General features: G+C 38.4%; 1 protein-coding gene across 3 annotated transcripts in view; it reads right to left on the bottom strand.

The window, feature by feature from the left end:
- Stam (signal transducing adaptor molecule) overlaps positions 1–20,505 on the bottom strand; it is a 74,015-nt gene that overhangs the window by 31,822 nt on the left and 21,688 nt on the right. The window contains exons 3-5 of one of the 3 annotated variants that reach the window (XM_072306391.1): positions 17,525–17,773; positions 8,874–8,925; positions 6,835–7,014 (exon numbers count right to left, since the gene is read on the bottom strand). In XM_072306391.1, the coding sequence (XP_072162492.1) occupies positions 6,835–7,014; positions 8,874–8,925; positions 17,525–17,773 (481 nt within the window). Of the gene's footprint in view, positions 1–6,834; positions 7,015–8,873; positions 8,929–11,951; positions 12,969–17,524; positions 17,774–20,505 lie in introns of those variants that run through there. The other 2 variants (XM_019051532.2, XM_072306392.1) reach the window with 2 other exon arrangements.

Genomic DNA, 20,505 nt, shown 5'->3' with positions numbered 1-20,505 from the left:
ATAAGCTTCTATTATATAAACAAATTGTACGACCCACATGGGCATATGGAGCTCAAATCTGGGGGTGTGCAGCACGGTCCAATATAGAAATTTTACAAAGAGTCCAAAATCGTGCTCTGAGACAGATAGTCGGAGCACGATGGTATGAACGTAACTCTGATATCCATAGAGACCTGGGGATGGAGACCGTCTCGCAATTTATAACTAAAGTTGCAACCAACTATGAGAGACGGCTCCATCACCATCCTAACACCGAGGCTTTACTATTACTTGACAACTCAAATGAGTTTAGACGCCTCAAACGGGTGAAACCGTGGGAACTGGCCAGCCCCTTGGTTTGAACCATTAATTTTAATAACCAATTATTTCTAACCATTTAGATAAGTTACAGACTACCCGGTCGTTTGTACTCACACATTTATTTTGAATTTAGAAACAAAGTGTATAATTTCATTGTGAAAGTTCGCTTAACACTAATAAATAAAAAAAAAAAAAAAAGATGGACAATAGCTTTAAGTAACTCTCTCGTAACTTTTATATGCCTTTTTGTGTACAATACATAACACTATTCCTCGTTTTTACCCTTGATTTATATGATTGACCTCATTTTAAATCCTTTTTGTACCTTTTACAAAATTACTTCTTATCCACGCCGTCATCTTTACAAGCTGCACGCATTATAAGAACATCCGTCTGATACGCAGGTCACTTTCCTCATATTTTCAATTATGAAGCGTTTTTTCCAGTCAGCAATGACTGTAGAGAAACGAAAATTGTTCAGAATGATAGTAAATTTCATGCTATTAACATGTGGTCCTTGTAAATTTTGCCAAAAAATGAAGTGGGAACGAGTAAATTGCGAAAATCCGAGCGCGCAACTGATTTTTCTATGTACGCGCAATGCCGGCTCACGCTGCGTGGGGCTCACTCGCGAGCCCTCACCCCGCCCGCCCATCACGGAGCTCCGCCGAAACGGGCCACGCTCAGCTGACACGGCGGAGATAGGGAGCGCACGGTCTACTCTATTCAATGTCTTTGGTTTTATTATGTATCAATCTATTTTTACAATTCATTTGTTGTACTTACGATTTTATTTTATGGTAAATTAGTTATCAATGATTTGTTTCTCTTTTACTAGGGGAGGGGGGGGGGGAGTGGTGTCATTTTCTCTTCCATTTTTAAGTAAGAATGTTTGTAATCTTCCTTGGCTGCCATTTGTAAAAAAGAATAGGAGGCATTGCAACGTTACTGAGATTTTGCAACTCTCCCTACTAAAAAGCTAAAACAAGACAAGAAAATGAGATTTTTAGGGCAATTTTGACATTTTACGAGGTCTGTTAGATTAGAAACCGGATTTTGGTCATAACTAGCCCACAATGCGTCCAAATAACGTTTTCTTGAGCTTACCTAGTAGCTGAAAATATATTTAAGAACGCTACGTTCACAAATTTGAAAAATCTTCATTAGCTTTGTTGGTATGGGGCTTGAAGTAAAGCAACCTCATGGGTGTTTTGCGATTTTTATGTTTGACCGAACTTGTCTCTCTTTTCTCGGTCTTGCACTACATTTTTCAACCCACAAGGATGATTGGAGTTTCGTCTCCAAACCGTACACTCAAGTATTGTCACCGAAAATTATCTTATCCAAAAATGCAGGATCATTGTTAGAACGTTCAAGCAGCTAAAGGGAAATTGACATTTGGTTGGATTTTTGTTCAGCAGACAACAATCAAGGGGCAAGTGTACCTGAAACTCGATGCATGTCTACATATTCTATCTAAATTGTATGTACAGAGCCCTCAGAAATATTACAGTGTTCAGCGAACTCGAAACGACCATTTTCGAGCACTTTTGCCCGCACTTCTTCCACGTGACAAATGTCAGTTGCCGTTGATAGTCGATTCCCATGCTCCTTATCTTCGACAGACTCCTGACCAGTTTTGAATCGTTTGACCCACTCAAAACAGTGGAAACAACTCATACAATGATCTTGGTAAACTTTAGTTAGCATACCAAAAGTTTCGGTACAAAGCATACTGAGTTTAAAACAAAATTTGATGTTGAATCTTTGCTCTATCAGTGATCGCATGATGAAAATCGCAAAACGCACCTGACTCACTCGTATTCAAGATGACACAGAATAGACACTGATCAAAATAAATAAAATCTGTAAACGTAGCGTTCTTAAGTATATTTCCAGCTATTAGGAAAACTCAAGAAAACCTAATTCGGACGCACACTGGGCTATTTATCACCAAAATCCGGTTTCTAATCTAACAGACCTCGTATAGCACCTTTCTGGGATGTGAAGGTGTCAGAATATCGTTTAAGGAAAAAAATGGTCAAGTTTTCTTGTTGGTCAAAAACTTCTTTTATCGTAGCAATGATTTTTGTACGCATTGTCAATGAGGATGTGGAATGATAAATACCAGGGACAAAAATTGAAAATTGAGGATGTGGAATGATGAATACCAGGGACAAAAATTGAAAATTGACTTCCAAATTTTCCAAATATTGCTAAAAATTGTCGGTATTGACTGCTATCGAAAATAATTAATTTTAAAAATTGCTTAAAATAAAATGAAACTTCGCATATTCAGTCGCAATATTGAGTTCTATTACTCCTAGTTACATACAGGGTGTCCCAAAAGTCCGTACCCCCCTAACAATGACGATCCGCGCGCACCGACAAAAATCCGGGCGCCGCACAGTGCGGCACTTCCATAAGCGGCGTGGACAAAAATCAAGGGCACCGTCAAAATGGACTTATGGAACCATAAACGGCATGAAATTATCAATTTAGCCCCCCTAGACCTTTGTGTAACGGATTTTGACTTTTCCAGCATCTGAGAGCTGGCCCTGGCACAATAGGTCAAACGTGGCTATACACTGTATATGCAGGGTGTCCCAAAAGTCCGTACCCCCCCCCCCTCCTCGTAACTTTTGAACGGTTAGAGATAGAAAAACGAAACTTTGGGAATGTTTCTATCTTAAAGGGGACCATCTTCTAGGGGGGTCAAAATTTTTGTCCCCCCCTCAGGGGGGGCGCGGGGGCCCCCAACTTTTTTTTTCAAATGGTAACCCCTATCTTGTGATACATCATTAGAAAGAGCATAAAAAACTAAGACTTTTGGCGCAAACCGCAAATCAATATCTTAATTTTTGACCGAGTTATGATAGGTCAAAGGTCAAATTTGACCTATTTTCAAAAAATCATATCTCCGGTTCAAATTATCGTAAAGACAAAAACAAAACGGGAAACTTTACCAAATTGTAAGCACTTTTAAGTAAAAATCACAGCAATTACTTCAAACTAATTTTATGGGGGGTTTCCGACCCCCAAATACGTCATTTTAAAGGTCACACGATATTCTCGCGAAATGAGCCAATTTCCCCTTACTTTTCCTCAACATTATCATAGTGAGTTAAAAATTAGTTCAACATTGCGTTTTCAAGTCCCCAAATTTCGGGCAAAGTTCAAAAAACAAAATTTAAGGTGATTCAATTCAACCATTGAAATTTCATTTTTTTTAAAACTTTGCCCGAAATTTGGGGACTTGAAAACGCAATGTTGAACTAATTTTTAACTCACTATGATAATGTTGAGGAAAAGTAAGGGAAAATTGGCTCATTTCGCGAGAATATCGTGTGACCTTTAAAATGACGTATTTGGGGGTCGGAAACCCCCCATAAAATTAGTTTGAAGTAATTGCTGTGATTTTTACTTAAAAGTGCTTACAATTTGGTAAAGTTTCCCGTTTTGTTTTTGTCTTTACGATAATTTGAACCGGAGATATGATTTTTTGAAAATAGGTCAAATTTGACCTTTGACCTATCATAACTCGGTCAAAAATTAAGATATTGATTTGCGGTTTGCGCCAAAAGTCTTTGTTTTTTATGCTCTTTCTAATGATATATCACAAGATAGGGGTTACCATTTGAAAAAAAAGTTGGGGGCTCCCACGCCCCCCCTGAGGGGGGGACAAAAATTTTGACCCCCCTAGAAGATGGTCCCCTTTAAGATAGAAACATTCCCAAAGTTTCGTTTTTCTATCTCTAACCGTTCAAAAGTTACGAGGAGGGGGGGGGGGTACGGACTTTTGGGACACCCTGCATATACAGTGTATAGCCACGTTTGACCTATTGTGCCAGGGCCAGCTCTCAGATGCTGGAAAAGTCAAAATCCGTTACACAAAGGTCTAGGGGGGCTAAATTGATAATTTCATGCCGTTTATGGTTCCATAAGTCCATTTTGACGGTGCCCTTGATTTTTGTCCACGCCGCTTATGGAAGTGCCGCACTGTGCGGCGCCCGGATTTTTGTCGGTGCGCGCGGATCGTCATTGTTAAATTGCTCGTAACTTCCTTCTCCGTCGTTTCCCTGAGAGGTATAATATATCAAAATGGAAAAGTACGAATAATACAATCAACAGTGTTTTGTTTGATTTGGAAAAGAGGCATTTGACATTGTACCCTAATTTAAAAAATATTGATCACGGAAAAAAATGAAACATGGAAACATTGTAAGTTTAAATTAATGAAATCTCCAATTTAATGACGCACTCGGAATGGACTTTAAGTTTTACACTTGCGACACTGCTGTCCGGAAACAAATTCGTTTTAGGCTTTGATTTTGCAGAAAGGCTTATCCAATGTAGTAGAATAACATACTAGAAATTGGTTCAAATCCAAGGGGGGGGGGGGGTGGTTCCGTTTTTGAATGAACCCCTTTCCCTGCATAATTACTCTCAGAAATATGCCTCGAAATGATGTTTTTGTAATTTTGGGGAGCACCAGGGGCTGCGGGAAACCGGTAAAGAGGCATATCGCTCCAAAATTTTACAAAGATTCAGAAAATGGTGCTGTTCGTATTGATACGAGCAACCATTCCTGTGTTTTGGCCGGCAAAACCGATTTTTTGGCACTCCCCCCGCCTCAAATTCCAAATCCTCGATACTATCAATGAGGACTTTTCTGGGGGGACTCAGGGGGTCGTAAAGATTCCCTGTGCCAAATATCAGCTTGTTAAAAATTTTTTCCATTAACTTTCATGCAAGTCCTGGACTAGTTACTTAAGAGGGAAAAATAGAATTTTTTGTAAAACTTTAAGGGGTTTGAAGTAAAATTTTTAGGTTTACAATGAGAAAACAAACATAATTACTTGCACGTCCTACTATGCAAAGTCACGATAAAAAACAATTTGATGCCTGTAATTGCTGCTAACTGCCCTCGAAAGTTGCATCCAAAACGCTAAAAAGGCAAGTCTCAAACATTTTTGCCGCGACTAAAAACGTGTTGCGGCATAACTACAAATCATTAGTTTTCACTCAAATTCGGAGATAAATGTTTAACATAAAGACACAACAGAACCATCTAACATCGATGATCTGAGAAAATGTTTTGGATGGTTCAAATATGGGACACCCTATGATTCAGGCTTCATATTGCTACATCAACTGGATTGCATGCAAAAAGGAACCACTAGCGTTGCAATGATGCTAAGATTGTGCAACTTCATCTTTTGCAATAAAATTGCGGAAATCGTGAAAAACTATACAATTTAGATGGTAATTTTTGTCTTAAATTTACAGTTTTTAGCGAGTAAAATAGAAACAATTAATGGATAATCGGGTTTTTCCTCCAAGACAAAAGAAGTTGCACAATCTTAGCAACATTGCAATGCTAGTGGTTCCTTTTTGCAAAATGCAATCCAACTCATCTGTTGGCTTTTGATTGGTCAGATTTTGATAAGCTTTTCCTCCTCTTAGAAATGACTTTTTTAACGTTTTGGAACATTTTGGTTTTTCTACATAAATTTACACATGACAATTTATTTTAAAAATTCCTGGGCACTGACCCATTGAAGATCTTTGTTTCAGGATGTACCTAAAGCTTCAGATTTTTTGGCAACACTGTAGAAACAGACCACAACGCCGTTTAAGAGACTCTAAATAGGCAAGTTCTCTGGGGCACCCCATCCTCCGATTATACAGGAAAATCTTTTTTTGGCCCATGTAAAGTACAGGTATAAAGATAACGACTTATAATTTCACAAACCGGCGACACTGCTTTTCAAATCAAAAGATCGCCAACAATATTCTTAGACATTTATTCTATTAATGATTTTAAAAGGAAAAACTTTAAGTAGTGATGAAGGGAGGCAAAAATCCATAGAATATATTTAAACATTATGGGGAAGTAAACAAAATATCCAGACAAAATCTCAAAATCTTCCCCTCATTTCTTCCTGATCATGACTCAAGGTCATTTCAAGCTTGGCCCCTATTGTCTCGCGGTTAGCACTTTGTCAAGTTGACAAAAAGAATGTCAAAAGACCGTGGCTACCCTGGTTTGAGGGCCATTTTTTAAACTCACTTTAGTGCATTAAAAGATAACTACTTCAATGATGAGAAACAATTGACTCTTTTTCAGTTGTAATTTTCGACAATTGTTTTATTGTATCCTATTTTACTTGTGAAAAACGTGTTTATACTACAGTGCACCAATTTCCTTTTAGCTTTCTGGTCAACTTTGTGCTTACAACACTGCTCAACGCGATTTTTTTGGAGAGCAAAAAAGAGTCTCCATAAAAGCCATGTATAAATAAACTTGCAGCTTTCTATACTGTAAAGTGCAAAGTATGTTTTAAATGTTTTCCTTTTGGCCGATCGATCAAGAAAAGTATTCCCTTCAATATTGCTTTGAAATTTTAGGAATTCATCAATTTTTGTCAAAACTTCATGCATTAGAATATTTCATTTGCTATACATAGCTATTGAAAACAATTTCTTAATTACAACTATAAAAATGAATGACATAAGAGAGTGAAAACTTACTAATTTCACCAGCCTTAAAAGTTAGTTCATTATCTTCTGCCGCCTCAAAGTCATACAGAGCTCTCACTTTCCGACAGTCTTGTGAAGTTGAGTGTAATTTTGTTGAAGGATACAAGGAATTGCTATTGGCACCAGTTGATTTTGACGGGCTGGTGCTCTCTAACAAACTCAATTCAATGGCTAAAAAAGAGGTAGGGAGCACTCATAAATGACAAAGATGTGCGTGAGTTTTGTTACATTAACTGTTAATTTTAATTGAAACTGTTACAATTTTTAAATGAAACATGTGAATTTGTTTTTAATTCTCTGAGGAGAGGTTGGAACTGATTCCAGCACTTTCTATTGCAGGAGTTTGAAACAGTGATAATACAGAGAAATAATAATTTTTGCTTTTTCAGGTAATGCAGAGGTAAAAATAAATACTCACTCACCAAAATTGGAATTTACTCCAAAATTAGGTAATTCAGACCCGTAGAGTACAATAGAGTCACAATATACTAGATAAAGTCACGTTTCGAGACTGTTTTGTCCAGTGCTCCTGAGACTAGTGTGCGGTGACTAGCAATGCCATATGTGCAGTCCCAGCTCCGGGCTTTGCTCAGAAAATCTTACTTTTCATTGTAAAGAGTCAATAGCCCTCCCGCCAGAATTTTGAAACTTGTGTTTTCGGTTTCCTCCGCCAACAGCGCGCAGGCCGGGGAACCCGAAAACACATGTCAGGCCTTCAGCCATTCCGTTCCTAGACCTGTGTGGATTGGTCTTGCGTGATGTAAGTTGTTTTTGAAATCAGCCCTTCGAGGCTGAATCCTCGTTTTCTCTTTAGTTTTAGTGTTCATGACTTGTGCGATCCATCGTGGAGGTTGGGCATAGGAGGGTTCCTCCTAACTCCGTGTTCTTTTCCTTTTTTTTTTTTTGATGTCCCATCCGTCATCCCTTCAGGACTCCGGTCCACCAAGGCGGCTTTTCCCCTAGCGGGAAAAGTCGACCTTTACATCATAAAAAGGTAAGCTCAGGTGGCTGTAACACAACAAACCTGACCGGAAAAACCAAGGAAAAACCTAACCCTGGGCATGTCCACTACCCCTTCCAAACCCTTCCTTCTTTTTCCCTTCTATTGCATCACCTCTACCTGCACTTTCTGCGCCCACTCAATCCCCTATCCCTTCTCTTACTCCGCCTCCATTTTCCCTTCCGGTTTTTGGCGATTTCCACTCCAGTTTTTGGCGATTTCCATTCCACCTTTATGCCTTTTCTCTTTCAACTATGCAGGTCATTTGTCTTTGTATTACATAAAATGCCTGAAAAGAGATATGAAGTGAGAAATTTTATCTCTGATGTTGATCCACCAGTTGGAGGACCATTTTAGAAAATTATTGACCAAAGGGCAACCAGAGTTTCAGGGAGGCACGTAGATAAACACCGATGAGGCATCTGCTTTATCAGTCCAGCGGTCTGATTATTGAAAATTATAGACAAAGCTATAGACAAAGCAGTTGAAAGATATATGGAGAGATCCTATTGGTGGAAGCGGATGGTTTTAATGGACAAAGGAGGAAGGTAATAGACTAGCTAACGGCAAGCCCTGTGAGACCCGACAGTTAGTCTATCATTCTCTCCGTTTGTCTATGGGAGCCACCCTTTTCAATCAATAGGATCGCTCCATATTCCCTATGTCTTTGTTGTCTATAGCTTTGCCCATCAATTTCAATAATCAGTCCGCAGCTCTCTGATGTGGTTGAAGCCGTCAGGGAGTTGAGGAATGCAAAAGCTTGGAGACCAACCGAAGGGTGCGCCAGAAAGAGCTATATAGCAAATTATGTATGCAACTTGTGTACCATGACATCCAAACTATTTCCAAAAAGTAGATTATAGTTCTGACAGTTTTGAAAATAAATTATGATCTTCAGGTTTGTCTCTCGCTCTGTAATGAATTTTTTGTAAACAGTTCCATTTTTTTATTTTTTTAAAATCAACTCTTTAGGAATAGCTGGTGGTTTCCAGTTAACTAAAATTGGAAAGGTAACAAAAGTTAAATGTACCTTTACTGAGATCATTGATTTCCTCTATCTCTTCTCGACTCTCTCCTTTGGACTGCTGAAACAGAATGAAAGACAGGGATACTAAGTAAAAAGGAGATATAAATGATAATTAATGAGAATTTAAAAGGTACCTAGCACTTCTCAGCCTGAGCACCATAAAATTGTAACCCTGTCCCAGTATTCAAAAGAATCAAGCAAATTTTCACCACAGATGGAAGACACAGGATTGTTCAATATTATGAGCAAAGCTGCAATAAGTTTGAGAAAAGTACATTGCACCAGTTATTAGGTTGAAACTGAATTTCTGTTTCAAGTAATAGCATCTCACGTTTTACATAATACAAGGTGATTTACAAAGTCCCTATAACTTTTTCGCTGATGCGGTCTTTGGGTCAACACTTCAGGAATTTCTCAGGTCAAAGTAAAGTACTCTTCGGCCCCCCAAGAATCTTAGGGAACAAAAGCAAACCCGAACGTCACCTTCCAAATGAAAAAGTCCTACTTTGTGATACATCTTTGAAAAGGACACAAGATAAGAAATTTTTGGGCGCCAAGTTAAGGTCTTCATCTATATCTCAGTTTTAAAATGACCGCCGGTTACAGTTCAAAATGGCAGAAAAAGTATCTCAGTAATCAATGAACGGATTTGCTCCACACTTTTTATCAAGGTATTTTTGGGAACACTGCACACAATTTAATGTTGGTTTTTCAAGGTACCCAGTCCTATGTAAAATTATGGCCTTGCGATCACGGGAAAGAGATATTTTCCCAGTATTCCAATGAAATTGTTTCACACTTAGTATTCAATACTGTGATGGGATGCTGAAACCGGTTATAACCGGAAATAAAGCCGGTTTATAAAATACTTCATCCTGGTCATAACGGCAGAGTTATCAAGAACTACCGATTTTCGGCTGGTCTAAGGATGCCATCTTGAAAAAACCTGTGAATTTAGAACTAACTTCACATTTTTGTTTTAAGTACTTAAAGAAACATCAAAATAAAAATTAACAACAAAAAAAAATACATTGGAGAACCAAAAAAATACAAGAATATTGCCATTCTAAGGCCGCCATCATGTAAATTGAATTTTTCGAAAAAAGAGTGTCAAATTCAGGTTTGGCACTCCAACGTTTGAAGAATTTTTACTCGTAGATCCAGCCCTGAACGTTTCCCCATAAGAGTATGGGAATTAACCTAATCTCTGCATCTTGATGTCTAGAAGCAGAATTTTGATGTTTCTATTCTCAATTTTCATGCCCATGATAGTTGAAAGCTCGGATCGGCTGTAAGGAAGTCTCTCTTTTGTGAGTGATCCGTGATAATAGTGAAAAACTAGAAATTCGAAACAATTATGTATCTTACAAACTATGAGCCCAAGGTTTGATTTCACCTATAATTGTCAAAAGTGAATCTGATAATTCTGATTGACATCCTCAAAGGAGTTATTGCTGCTTTAACACGTGCTAGATGTACCATCTAATTCCTGCTTGGCAGGAATTGCTACTTACAACGTTTGGCAGGAAAACCGCATTGGATGCTAAAAGACCCACGTTTTTTTCCAAAATCGTCCTTCAAACTAAGGCTTAGGCCACTTTAAAACCTGAATACAGCCTGAAAAGGACCAATATCCAATCCCTTCTGTTAAATAGATATAGAAAATTAGAAAAGAGTTATGAGAATTCGGGGTTGGCCCAGAAACGGCCCATATTGATTCCTTTCTTTTGATAAAACTCGACTAACTGGCTTCTGTTGGTTGAAAAAAAAAAAATCCATATTAGCGTCAACTGCACTGTATGTGCACATGTTGAGGATGGCCAGGTAAAGTGAGCATAGCCACAGCCACACTTGGTAAAGAAAAGCAGTTGCCCGTTCACTGCAGATTTGTAAGGTTACCTAGTGTTTAGTGTGGGTTATATTTGAATAAGCGAACACTTGGTTAAAACGATATTCATATTTATTATAGAATAAAAAGGGAATGAACACGACACGGTAACACTAGTATCACGACATGATGATCGGCTGACGCCATGACGAATGTGGTCACCTGACCCTCTGAGGGCAGTGTTGCCAACCTGTGCTGGGTAACCAACCCAGGCTATCCAACACCTCCCCGTTTTCAATTTCTATTTTTTTTTCTTACACTTTACTCCCTTTTGCAAACACAAACGAAGAAATTGAGGGAGTAGAGTCCAAGTCAAAAATATTTCAGAGGTGTATGATTTTTATCAGTAAAATTTAAAATTATACATGAAGAATAGTTTTTTAAACGATTTAACAGTTACAATTGAGGAATTAGAACTTGTACACTGACAGAAAACTGACACAGTATCTATTCGATTAATTTGCATTTATGAGACCAATCAATTTGAACTCAGAATTTAGTTGAAGTTATAATGCTTAGAGTTCACATCGATTTGAACGATTTGCAGTTTTGAAATCGACAAATATTACTGAAATTAACTGTATTTAGTCATAGGCTGTAGTTAACATGTATTAGCCAGGACATTAAACAACTTTCCAATTGATTTGCAATTCCGAAATCAAAAGAGATATGAGAGATCTGAAGCATTTTTGTTCAGAATCCCATTGAAGTACTTAAATCGCAGTTATGTAGTGAAATTGAAATTATACAACTTTTCAAATGATTTGCAATTTCGAAATCAAGAGAGAAATGAGAGATTTGAAGCATTTTTGTTCAGAATCCCATTGAAATACTTAAATCGCAGTTATGTAGAGAAATTGAAATTATACAACTTTTCAAATGATTTGCAATTCCGAAATCAAGAGACATACATATGAGAGATTTGAAGCACTTTGTTCAGACTCCATTGAAATTATTAAATCGCAATTATGTAGAGAAATTGAAATTTACAGCCATTGAGCTTAAATGGATTAACAATGGTTATTTAGAAATTAATTTGGTGACACGCTTTATGTAGAATTGAACAATATAACATGACTTAGATTGAGTAAAATAATTGTTGGAGTCACATATAAATATGACATTACTTAGAATGAATAAGAGCACTTAAAATTAACATGAAATTTCTTTGAAATTTATTGCAGAATGAATCAGAGAGATACTACAATTTACTTTGACAAGTGAGCAGCTTTTCTCGGTTGATCATAAACAAAATTTGGGTCTTTGCGAATTGGAACACCTCTTCCTAGGTGTCTTAATTTATTCACAGTTTGAGGAGACATTTTAATTGCAGTTTCTTTAGCTCCTCCAATATTTGTTTCAGTTTTGGAACAACTAGGTGATGATTCATTATTAGAACGTTTAGAGGCAGAGGCAATTGATTGAATTGGAGATGGTAATGTCTCTGTATTAAACCCAAGGAAGTCTGATGTGGTTGAGTCGTTTGGACTCTGTAATGGCTCAGTGTTGAACCCTAAAAATTCAGAGCTATCGGAGCTGGAGGATGACAATGTTATCTCTTTATCAGCATTTAATTTATCCAAATTATGTTCGATGACGGTAACATCCATCTCGCTTCCTTCAGAGGTATTGTCATCTTCCAACTCAGCGCTAGTTTCTGAATTGTTAGTGATGATATGACTATTCGGCAAAACAAGATCATGAGCTTCAATGTCCCCATCAAAGAACAACAACAAAGAGGGATCTACCCTCACCTCACTTGTCCTTTTCTTTAAGAATCTGGAGTTCCTTCTTAAAATATTGCCCTGACTATTCTTAACTAAGTATGATCGTGGGAATTTGTGAAATTTTTCAACGATAACTGCTGGGTGCCATTGCCCGTTTTGTTGCAGTAACCAAACTTTTTCGTCCGCATGGAATTCCTGTGCAAGTTTACAACTCTGATTGTAATGATTCTCAACTTTTTCTGAGTGAATTTTACGCTTTTCTTCAACACTAATTAATTTTGGTTGCAATTGTTCAGGACTGATAGGAATTTGTGTTCTAAGCACTCGACCCATTAGCATTTGAGAGGGTGAGGCTCCTAGATGTACAATGGGTGTTGAATTGTATTCTAGAACTGCGAGATCAATGTCACTTTTGGTTTCAAGAGTTTTCTTTAGTAAACTTTTTGCTCGTTTGACGGCTGATTCCGCCATTCCTTTGGACTGGGGATAATGCGGACTGGATGTAATGATGGTAAAATTGTAAGATTTTGCAAAAGTTTTAAATTCTAACGAATTGAAAGGCTGATTATCTGCGACCAACTGCGCAGGAATTTCATGCGTACGAAAAATGTTTTTGAGTTCCCTCACTACATCACCAGTTTTTTTGTTTTTAATTTCTCTGATTTCAAGCCATTTGGAGAAATAATCAGTGAGAATTAAGTAATTTTTATTTTGTAATTGTGCAATATCAGCTCCTAATTTGTGAAATGGAATTTCAGGGATTTGGTGAGGTAGTAAAGGTTCTTTTACATTTTTTCTTTGAAATTTGTTACAGACAGCACAAGACTTAACATAGTTTTCTATATCAGATACAAATTTAGGCCAATAACAGATTAATTTCGCTCGCTCAATTACCTTACTGATACCAAGGTGAGCTTCGCCGTGGAGTAGTTTAACATAAGTAGCTTGTAATTTAGAAGGTATAATCAATCGATTTTTATAAAATAATACACCATCGTTGATGGCTAGCTCGTCTCTAACATTGAAATATGGCAGTAAAAATTCATCATTACACTTGTCCCATCCTTCTGTGTGCATTTTGGTTACTTGGATTAAAATCGGATCACTAAGAGTTGCATTTTTCAATTCCTGATATCTTTCATTGGAAATTTGGAAATTTATATCAAGGCAGTGGACAATTTCCTCTAAGTTTATTTCATCTTCTGGGCGGGAAGTTTTGATGAAATTTCGAGACAGCATGTCTGCTACATACATTTTCTTACCCGGTAGATATTTGACCTTGAGGTCATATGCAATTATTTTTAACAGCATATTTTGCAGTCTGTTCGACATGACTCTAGAAATATTTTTGGTGAAAATGGCTTCTACTGGCTTATGGTCATTTTCTACTTTGATTTTGTAGCCATAAACTAAATTGTGAAATTTCTTTAGAGCGAAGACAATACTGAGCATTTCTTTCTCTATCTGTGCGTACCTGGTTTCGGTGTCAGTGAGACTACGAGAGGCGAAAGCAACTGGGCAGCCTTCCTGTAACAGACAGGCGCCTAACCCAAATTTTGACGCATCACTTTGCACTGTTATTTTTTTGGATGGATCAAAACTATGCAACCTTGTAACGTTGCAGATAGCTTCCTTGACTTTATCAAAATGCTCTGTATGTCCTGGCGTCCGAAGGAATTTTGTATTTTTCTTCAAGAGATTCCGAAATGGTTCGATTAGATCCGCAAGATTAGGAATAAAATCTCGAATGTAATTAATGGTACCTAAGACACTTTGCAATTGTTTTCGATTTTTAGGAATTTGTAATTCTTGTATCGCCCGAAGGTAATCATCATCGGGCTTGACACCGTCACCACTGATTAGGTGGCCCATATACCGAACTTCGGGTTGTTTGAACTGGAATTTGCTAGCATTAAATTTGATGTTGTATTTGCGTGCTCTACTAAGTACTCTAGCTAAAGCAATGTCATGCTCCTGTTCGGTTTCCCCGCAAATTAAAATATCATCAAAGTAGATGACTATGTTGGGAATGTCCCCAAAGTATTTTGTTAAATATTTTTGAAAAACTTCGGGTGCATTTATTAAACCGAAGGGCATTCGCAGGAATTTGAAACTCCCGAAGGGGGTATGAAAACCACACAAATCAGAGGCCTCAGGTGGCAACTGGCAGTGCCAGAAACCATCTTTAATGTCTAGAACAGAGACAATTTTTTTTCCTTTCAATTTCGGTTTTATCTCTTCAAAAGATGGAATCAGGAAAAAATCTCGTGTAACGACTTTATTTAGATTTTTGGGGTCCAGGCATAATCTAATTTTGCCATTCTTTTCTACAATGACCAGATTACTGAACCACTTGACGGACGTTGTATCCGGTGAGATAATATCAAACATAACCAGTTCAGCAATTTTACGTTTGAGCTTCTCTAATAATCTAACAGGCAGTCGCCTTGGTGGGTCTGAAATTGGCATAGCATTTGGATCAACTTTGATTTCGCATTTATCGGGAAATGTTCCTAGACCCTTAAAATCGGATTCATTATCATTTACAACCTGATCTTTGGTTTTGAATAGAGCATGCACATGATTCCTGGTGATAAAACCTAAATCTACGCAGGACTTTAGACCTAGAAGAGGAGTAGTGCCAGTATTGACAACGGTGAAGAACAGTTTATGAATTTGATTTTGATTAGGAATTTTGCAATCCAGCACCACATGCCCACATGAATCAATCTGGGCACCTCCGTAGCCTAGAACAACTGAACGATTGGGTAACAGCACATTTGCTGAATTTTTGATTGGGTCGAAAATTTGACGTGGTAAAACATTAACTTCTGCTCCCGAATCTAACTTAAAGCTGACCGTGTTATTGTTAATGATTAAATTTTCCATCCAGCACTTATCTGTGGATTTGGAAATATTTGACACATTATGAATTTTAACAGACTGCTTTACTGACTCATCAGAATTAGATTGATTAAGCTGATGATCGATGATTGAATGATCCTCAAGCTGACTGAATTTAGACTGATTAGTGAAATGCTCCAATTTAAATGTTGGTTGGACGGAGATTTCTAAAATGTAAACATAATCACTAGCATGAATATCTGAAATTTCAGTCGGATTAGAGATACTGTTTGGAGAACATGAGCACTGACAATGGACATTGACTAGATCAGCCGCTTTGGTATTAGCTGTAGAAGGTGCAATTTTATCATTGGAATTAGGTAACACAGAATTATGCCGAGATCTACACATAGAGGAAAAATGATTAAAACGCTTACAGTAATTAAATTGCTTCTTGTATGCTGGACATTGGTTGATAGGATGACTCGTCCCACAATTTCGGCAGTCGACCACTTTGCCTCGCCGTTGAAATGTTGGAGGGCTGTCCTTTGGCTGTTGAGTTGTAGTTCCAGTACCTGAGCTGCAGCTTGGCTGTTGACTTTTGCGTTGATTTCGGCTGTAATGCGGTTTGCTGACCCAGTTGACCTCAGTTGTGGATGATGTCCCTTGATCGTTGATTTCCTTCGCCCGCAATTTCCCAGACTCGACTGACCTGCATAGCTTGACTGTCCTCTCGAAATCATATTCTTCTCCCAGCATGCGTTGACGGAGTTCGTTAATTGGAGATTCCAATGATGATGCGATCACGGATGAGCGATGTTTTCAGCTCACCAAAGCCACAATTTTCAGCCAGCTTCTTGAGTGAGAGAAGGAACATTTCAAAATCCTCACCGTCCTTCTGCGATCTTGTGAAAAACTGGTATCTAGAAAATACCACGTTTGTCCTGGGCTTGACATACTCATCGATAGCTTTGACTGGAAGATCGACAGTTTTAGACTGGTTATTGGTGAGAGCAAGAGAGTTGATAAGTTCTTCTGCTTCGGATCCGATGAGGTTAAGGAAAATGGCCTTCTGAACCTCTTCGGATTTCTCGGTGATTTCGGCGCCAAGAGCGTAGTTTCTCCAACGTCTTTTGAACTTTTCCCAATTCTCTTTAATATTATCGTTGATTTCCAGTGGTTCTGGCTTCGTAAGAAATTCCATTGTACTGTCCGAACAATGATTACCTTGCAATTAGTGAAGGTTGATAACGACACAGATTATCATGAACTTAGAAGAAATTGACCCATGTGCAATTGAGAAATTAAAATTCGAACTTAATCGATATACTAAAAGTCATTTTCGAACTTAATCGATACACTAAAATTGAACATTCTTAGCGAAATTACATGTCTTGCACTTGAATTCACTTAAATACCGAGCGCGAGGCCATGGTTGAATTTAGGCCTTTTGTGCCGGTTCACGACATGTTCACGACGCGCACTTCCGTACTTCTTGCTGCGCTTCGTTGATTTCCCGTTTACATCCTCGTCGCCATGTTTAGTGTGGGTTATATTTGAATAAGCGAACACTCGGTTAAAACGATATTCATATTTATTATAGAATAAAAAGGGAATTAACACGACACGGTAACACTGGTATCACGACATGATGATCGGCTGACGCCATGACGAATGTGGTCACCTGACCCTCTGAGGGCAGTGTTGCCAACCTGTGCTGGGTAACCAACCCAGGCTATCCAGCAGTTAGACTAATCATCTATTAAACAATTGGATGTATTTCTGCCAAACGGAACCATGCGCATAAAAACATGAGACTTAAGACCCCTAAGAATGTATGTAAAACAGACCTCACATCATAATGCACATAGTTCTGTTAGGCAGAAATACGTCCAATTTTTTTTTTTTTTTTTTTTTTTTTTTTTTTTTTTTTTTTTTTTTTTTTTTTAACTACTTCAAATAGCCCACAAAGGCTAATCCTGCTCTTTATAGTCCCGTCCCCCTTCCGTCCCTAACAACCAGTCCCAGGAAACCATTGTTTGAGACCATCAAACTCGGGGTCGCCAGGTCTGGAATCGAACCCGGGACCTCCCGGACATAGAGCTAGCGCTACAACCACTACACCATGGGAGGCCGACACTAATGGCCGACAATTAATTGGATGCTGGGTAAAACAGAATTACCTAATAACTTACATTTAATTCTGGCTGCGGAAATACAACTCCTTCTTTCACAAGGTCTTTGTAGAGAGCTGGAATTAAAGCAAGTTGGTCATCTTTTTTGAAGTCTTCGTCCGCCCACTTTTTCAGCAGCATTTTCAACTTTTCGTTAACTTTTGGCTCTTGGACTTTGCTGAGTAATTTACGATAGTCTTGAGTGAAATCCCTTGATGCTACCACCAAACGAAAGTACTTTCCGCAGTTATTTACGCAAGCATCCAGAAGCTGAAAGAAATCATGGGAAACTTACTATAACGGATTTAAAGTATATAAAAAATGCACTTTAAAAGAACTACAAATTTAAAAAAAAAATTATAAAAGCATGGGTAAGATCTTTTTTAGAACTTCCAATTTTTAGCCAACGAACTTCCAATGTATAGCCTACGAGTGTAAGTCCATTGCCTATAATGAGCAAAAAAGAGATTCTATAAAAATTGAGTGCACTGTACATCGACTTACAACAACTTTTTGTTTTCCAGGATGGCGGAAGTGAAAGCAACGCCAGTAAGGAGCTCTGTAAATCCAAATCTTAAAAGTAATAACAATAGCAAAAATAGTGCATAATTAAAAGTCAGTGATACACATCCATGCCCAGAATGTGGAGAGGAAGTTGATAAGGGGGGTATCAAGTGCGGTAAATGTGGTATCTGGGTCCATCTCCGAGTAGGTCGGAGAACCTGTTCAGGTGTCAGTGCCCATGAGGGAACTGCAGAACTTGTCAAATCGTGGAGGTGTCGAAAGTGCGTTAAAACTCTGCGGTCATCTTTAACCCTCAGTGCCAAAGTTATTAAAACAACCTCTACCTAGAACTCTTCTCCCACAGCTGAAAACAATCCCAAAAGTGAGGTTAGGAATCAATCCAGCACTAGCTCGGATAAGGATTCACTCCAGCATTGTATCCACTGTAATTGCTGTGAACTCTTAAAAAGTAAGGTAGATTTCCTGTCAGCTAAAGTAACCAAGCTTGAACATACCCTTTACAGCTACTTGTCTAATACCTCTAAGAATTCTAGATTGTCACCACATTCACTTGTACCAGCATTCTCGAAAGCCGCCGACCAACCACATTAGCCTTTCATTACATCCAAAAATCAAGCTAAGAACTCGCCAACTCCACAATCTGATGAGTCAACTAAAATCAAACCTAAGGTCACAAAGTCAAATCACAGTGAAGTACAGAAACGGACCTCGTGCATAACACCACCAACTACATCTCCCTTAGCTGATCCTACAAATACTATAACAGCCACTCCTGCCGATGCCAGCCCATTGTCTACCCAAGGTCTACCTCTCTGGTCTTCCACAATAACGACTGGACCTGACCCTCCAAACTCACCAACTGGCGCAACAACTGGTTTAAGTATCTTCTCAGATAGCCATGGAAGAGGCCTCGATAGTATATTCAACTTCAAGTATGGCCTTAAGGCAACAAGAATACTGCCTGACGCAGACTTTAGCAGTGTAATTAATAATTTTAATAGTAATTGTAATAATTTTTATAGTAATTTTTCTCATAGTATGGTTATCTGAGCGGGAGCTTAGGATTTATACAGGAATGAGGCCACGTTTTTCCTAAAATCTTTGCTGACTTTCTTCAACATGTCAGCCACTTCAGATGTGCAAATAACCTTAATTAACATCCCTAAAAGATATGATGTACCATCTAATTCTCGCATGAATTTAGAAATAAACTAGGGGGCTTCGCCCCCTGGCCGCTACGAGGTCCAACCCTCCAGAGGCGCTTCGCGCCTCTAATAAGCAGATATCGTGAGATCGTTAAAAGATCATTACGAGTTAGGGAAAACCCGGTTTGGAGACGGCGGGAAGCATGTGAGCGTGCGCGGCGGGAGGGGAGCGGGGAGTGGAGGAGAAACCGGTTTGTGACATGATTAGCGTGACACCCTCAGCGTGACACGGCACCCTCATGATTTTATACTATAGAGTAAGATAACACTAACAAAATCATGTTTGAAATTAGCAAACTATACATAAATGTGACTGTGATTAGAACTGATAATCTAAAAGAGAAGTTCTATCATTACATTGGTACTTATCTGAATCAAACAGGTAAAGATATCGTGGCCAAAAGAATAGCGGCCAAATTGAATCTTAACCCTCTCCCAGTGCCGACGCCTCGCCCTACTAATTTAAACTAAAATCTTATGACAAATGAAAATCCAAGGTCTATTTTTTGCCCCTAGAACAGCACCAAATGAACAGGATAGCAGTTGTAAACTACAATGTCAGAAGTATCGACAACAAAAATAAACTTTTCTCTATCGAACTCGCAAAAGTAAAAATCATGCCAGACATTATCTGTTTAACAGAAACCTGAGTGAAGTGTCAGGTATCAGTGAGTGGATTTAGATGTGTCAACTCATTTTTCAGAGAACTGACAGCAGAGGGGGGAACTGCCATTTATATAAAACCAACTAAAGGCTTTTCGCTGTTTGAACAAATACTGGAGGCCGCTAAAAAAAGGGAAAACAAGTCTGGAACATTATCAACAAAGAAACCAAATCCGAGGCCCGTCCATTACTTGATACAATCATTGATGGAGATTCTGAAATCCATGAACCTCTAGAAATAGCCAACTTATTCAATAGCTATTTAGTAAACATCACGGCAAAGGAGGAGTTGCGTTTTGGGCCTTTTCCGGCCCCACCTGGATTTTGCTAAATGTTTCATATTTTCAAAGTACTAGTTTTAGGTAGACTCTGTGCCAAATATTAGACCGAACGGAGCCCATGCAAGGGCGCAGCAGCGCCTCAAACCCAAAATCCTGGAATCGAAAAACAATTATTTTCGTCGACTTTTTCGACTGTTATCACTCTTCCAGCACATGATTCTTATGTATTTTTTTGCGTACTTTTCGTTTCTGGCCTTTTTAAAGGCCTCCGATAAATTTTAAGGGGCCTTATGGCCCATTGTTGCCATTTTTGGCCCATTTTTAGGGG

Source organism: Bemisia tabaci, chromosome 1, assembly GCF_918797505.1.
Source record: "Bemisia tabaci chromosome 1, PGI_BMITA_v3".
NCBI lineage: Eukaryota > Metazoa > Arthropoda > Insecta > Hemiptera > Aleyrodidae > Bemisia > Bemisia tabaci.
Note: the sequence above shows the minus strand (reverse complement) of the source record. Positions and strands in the feature narration are given on the sequence as shown.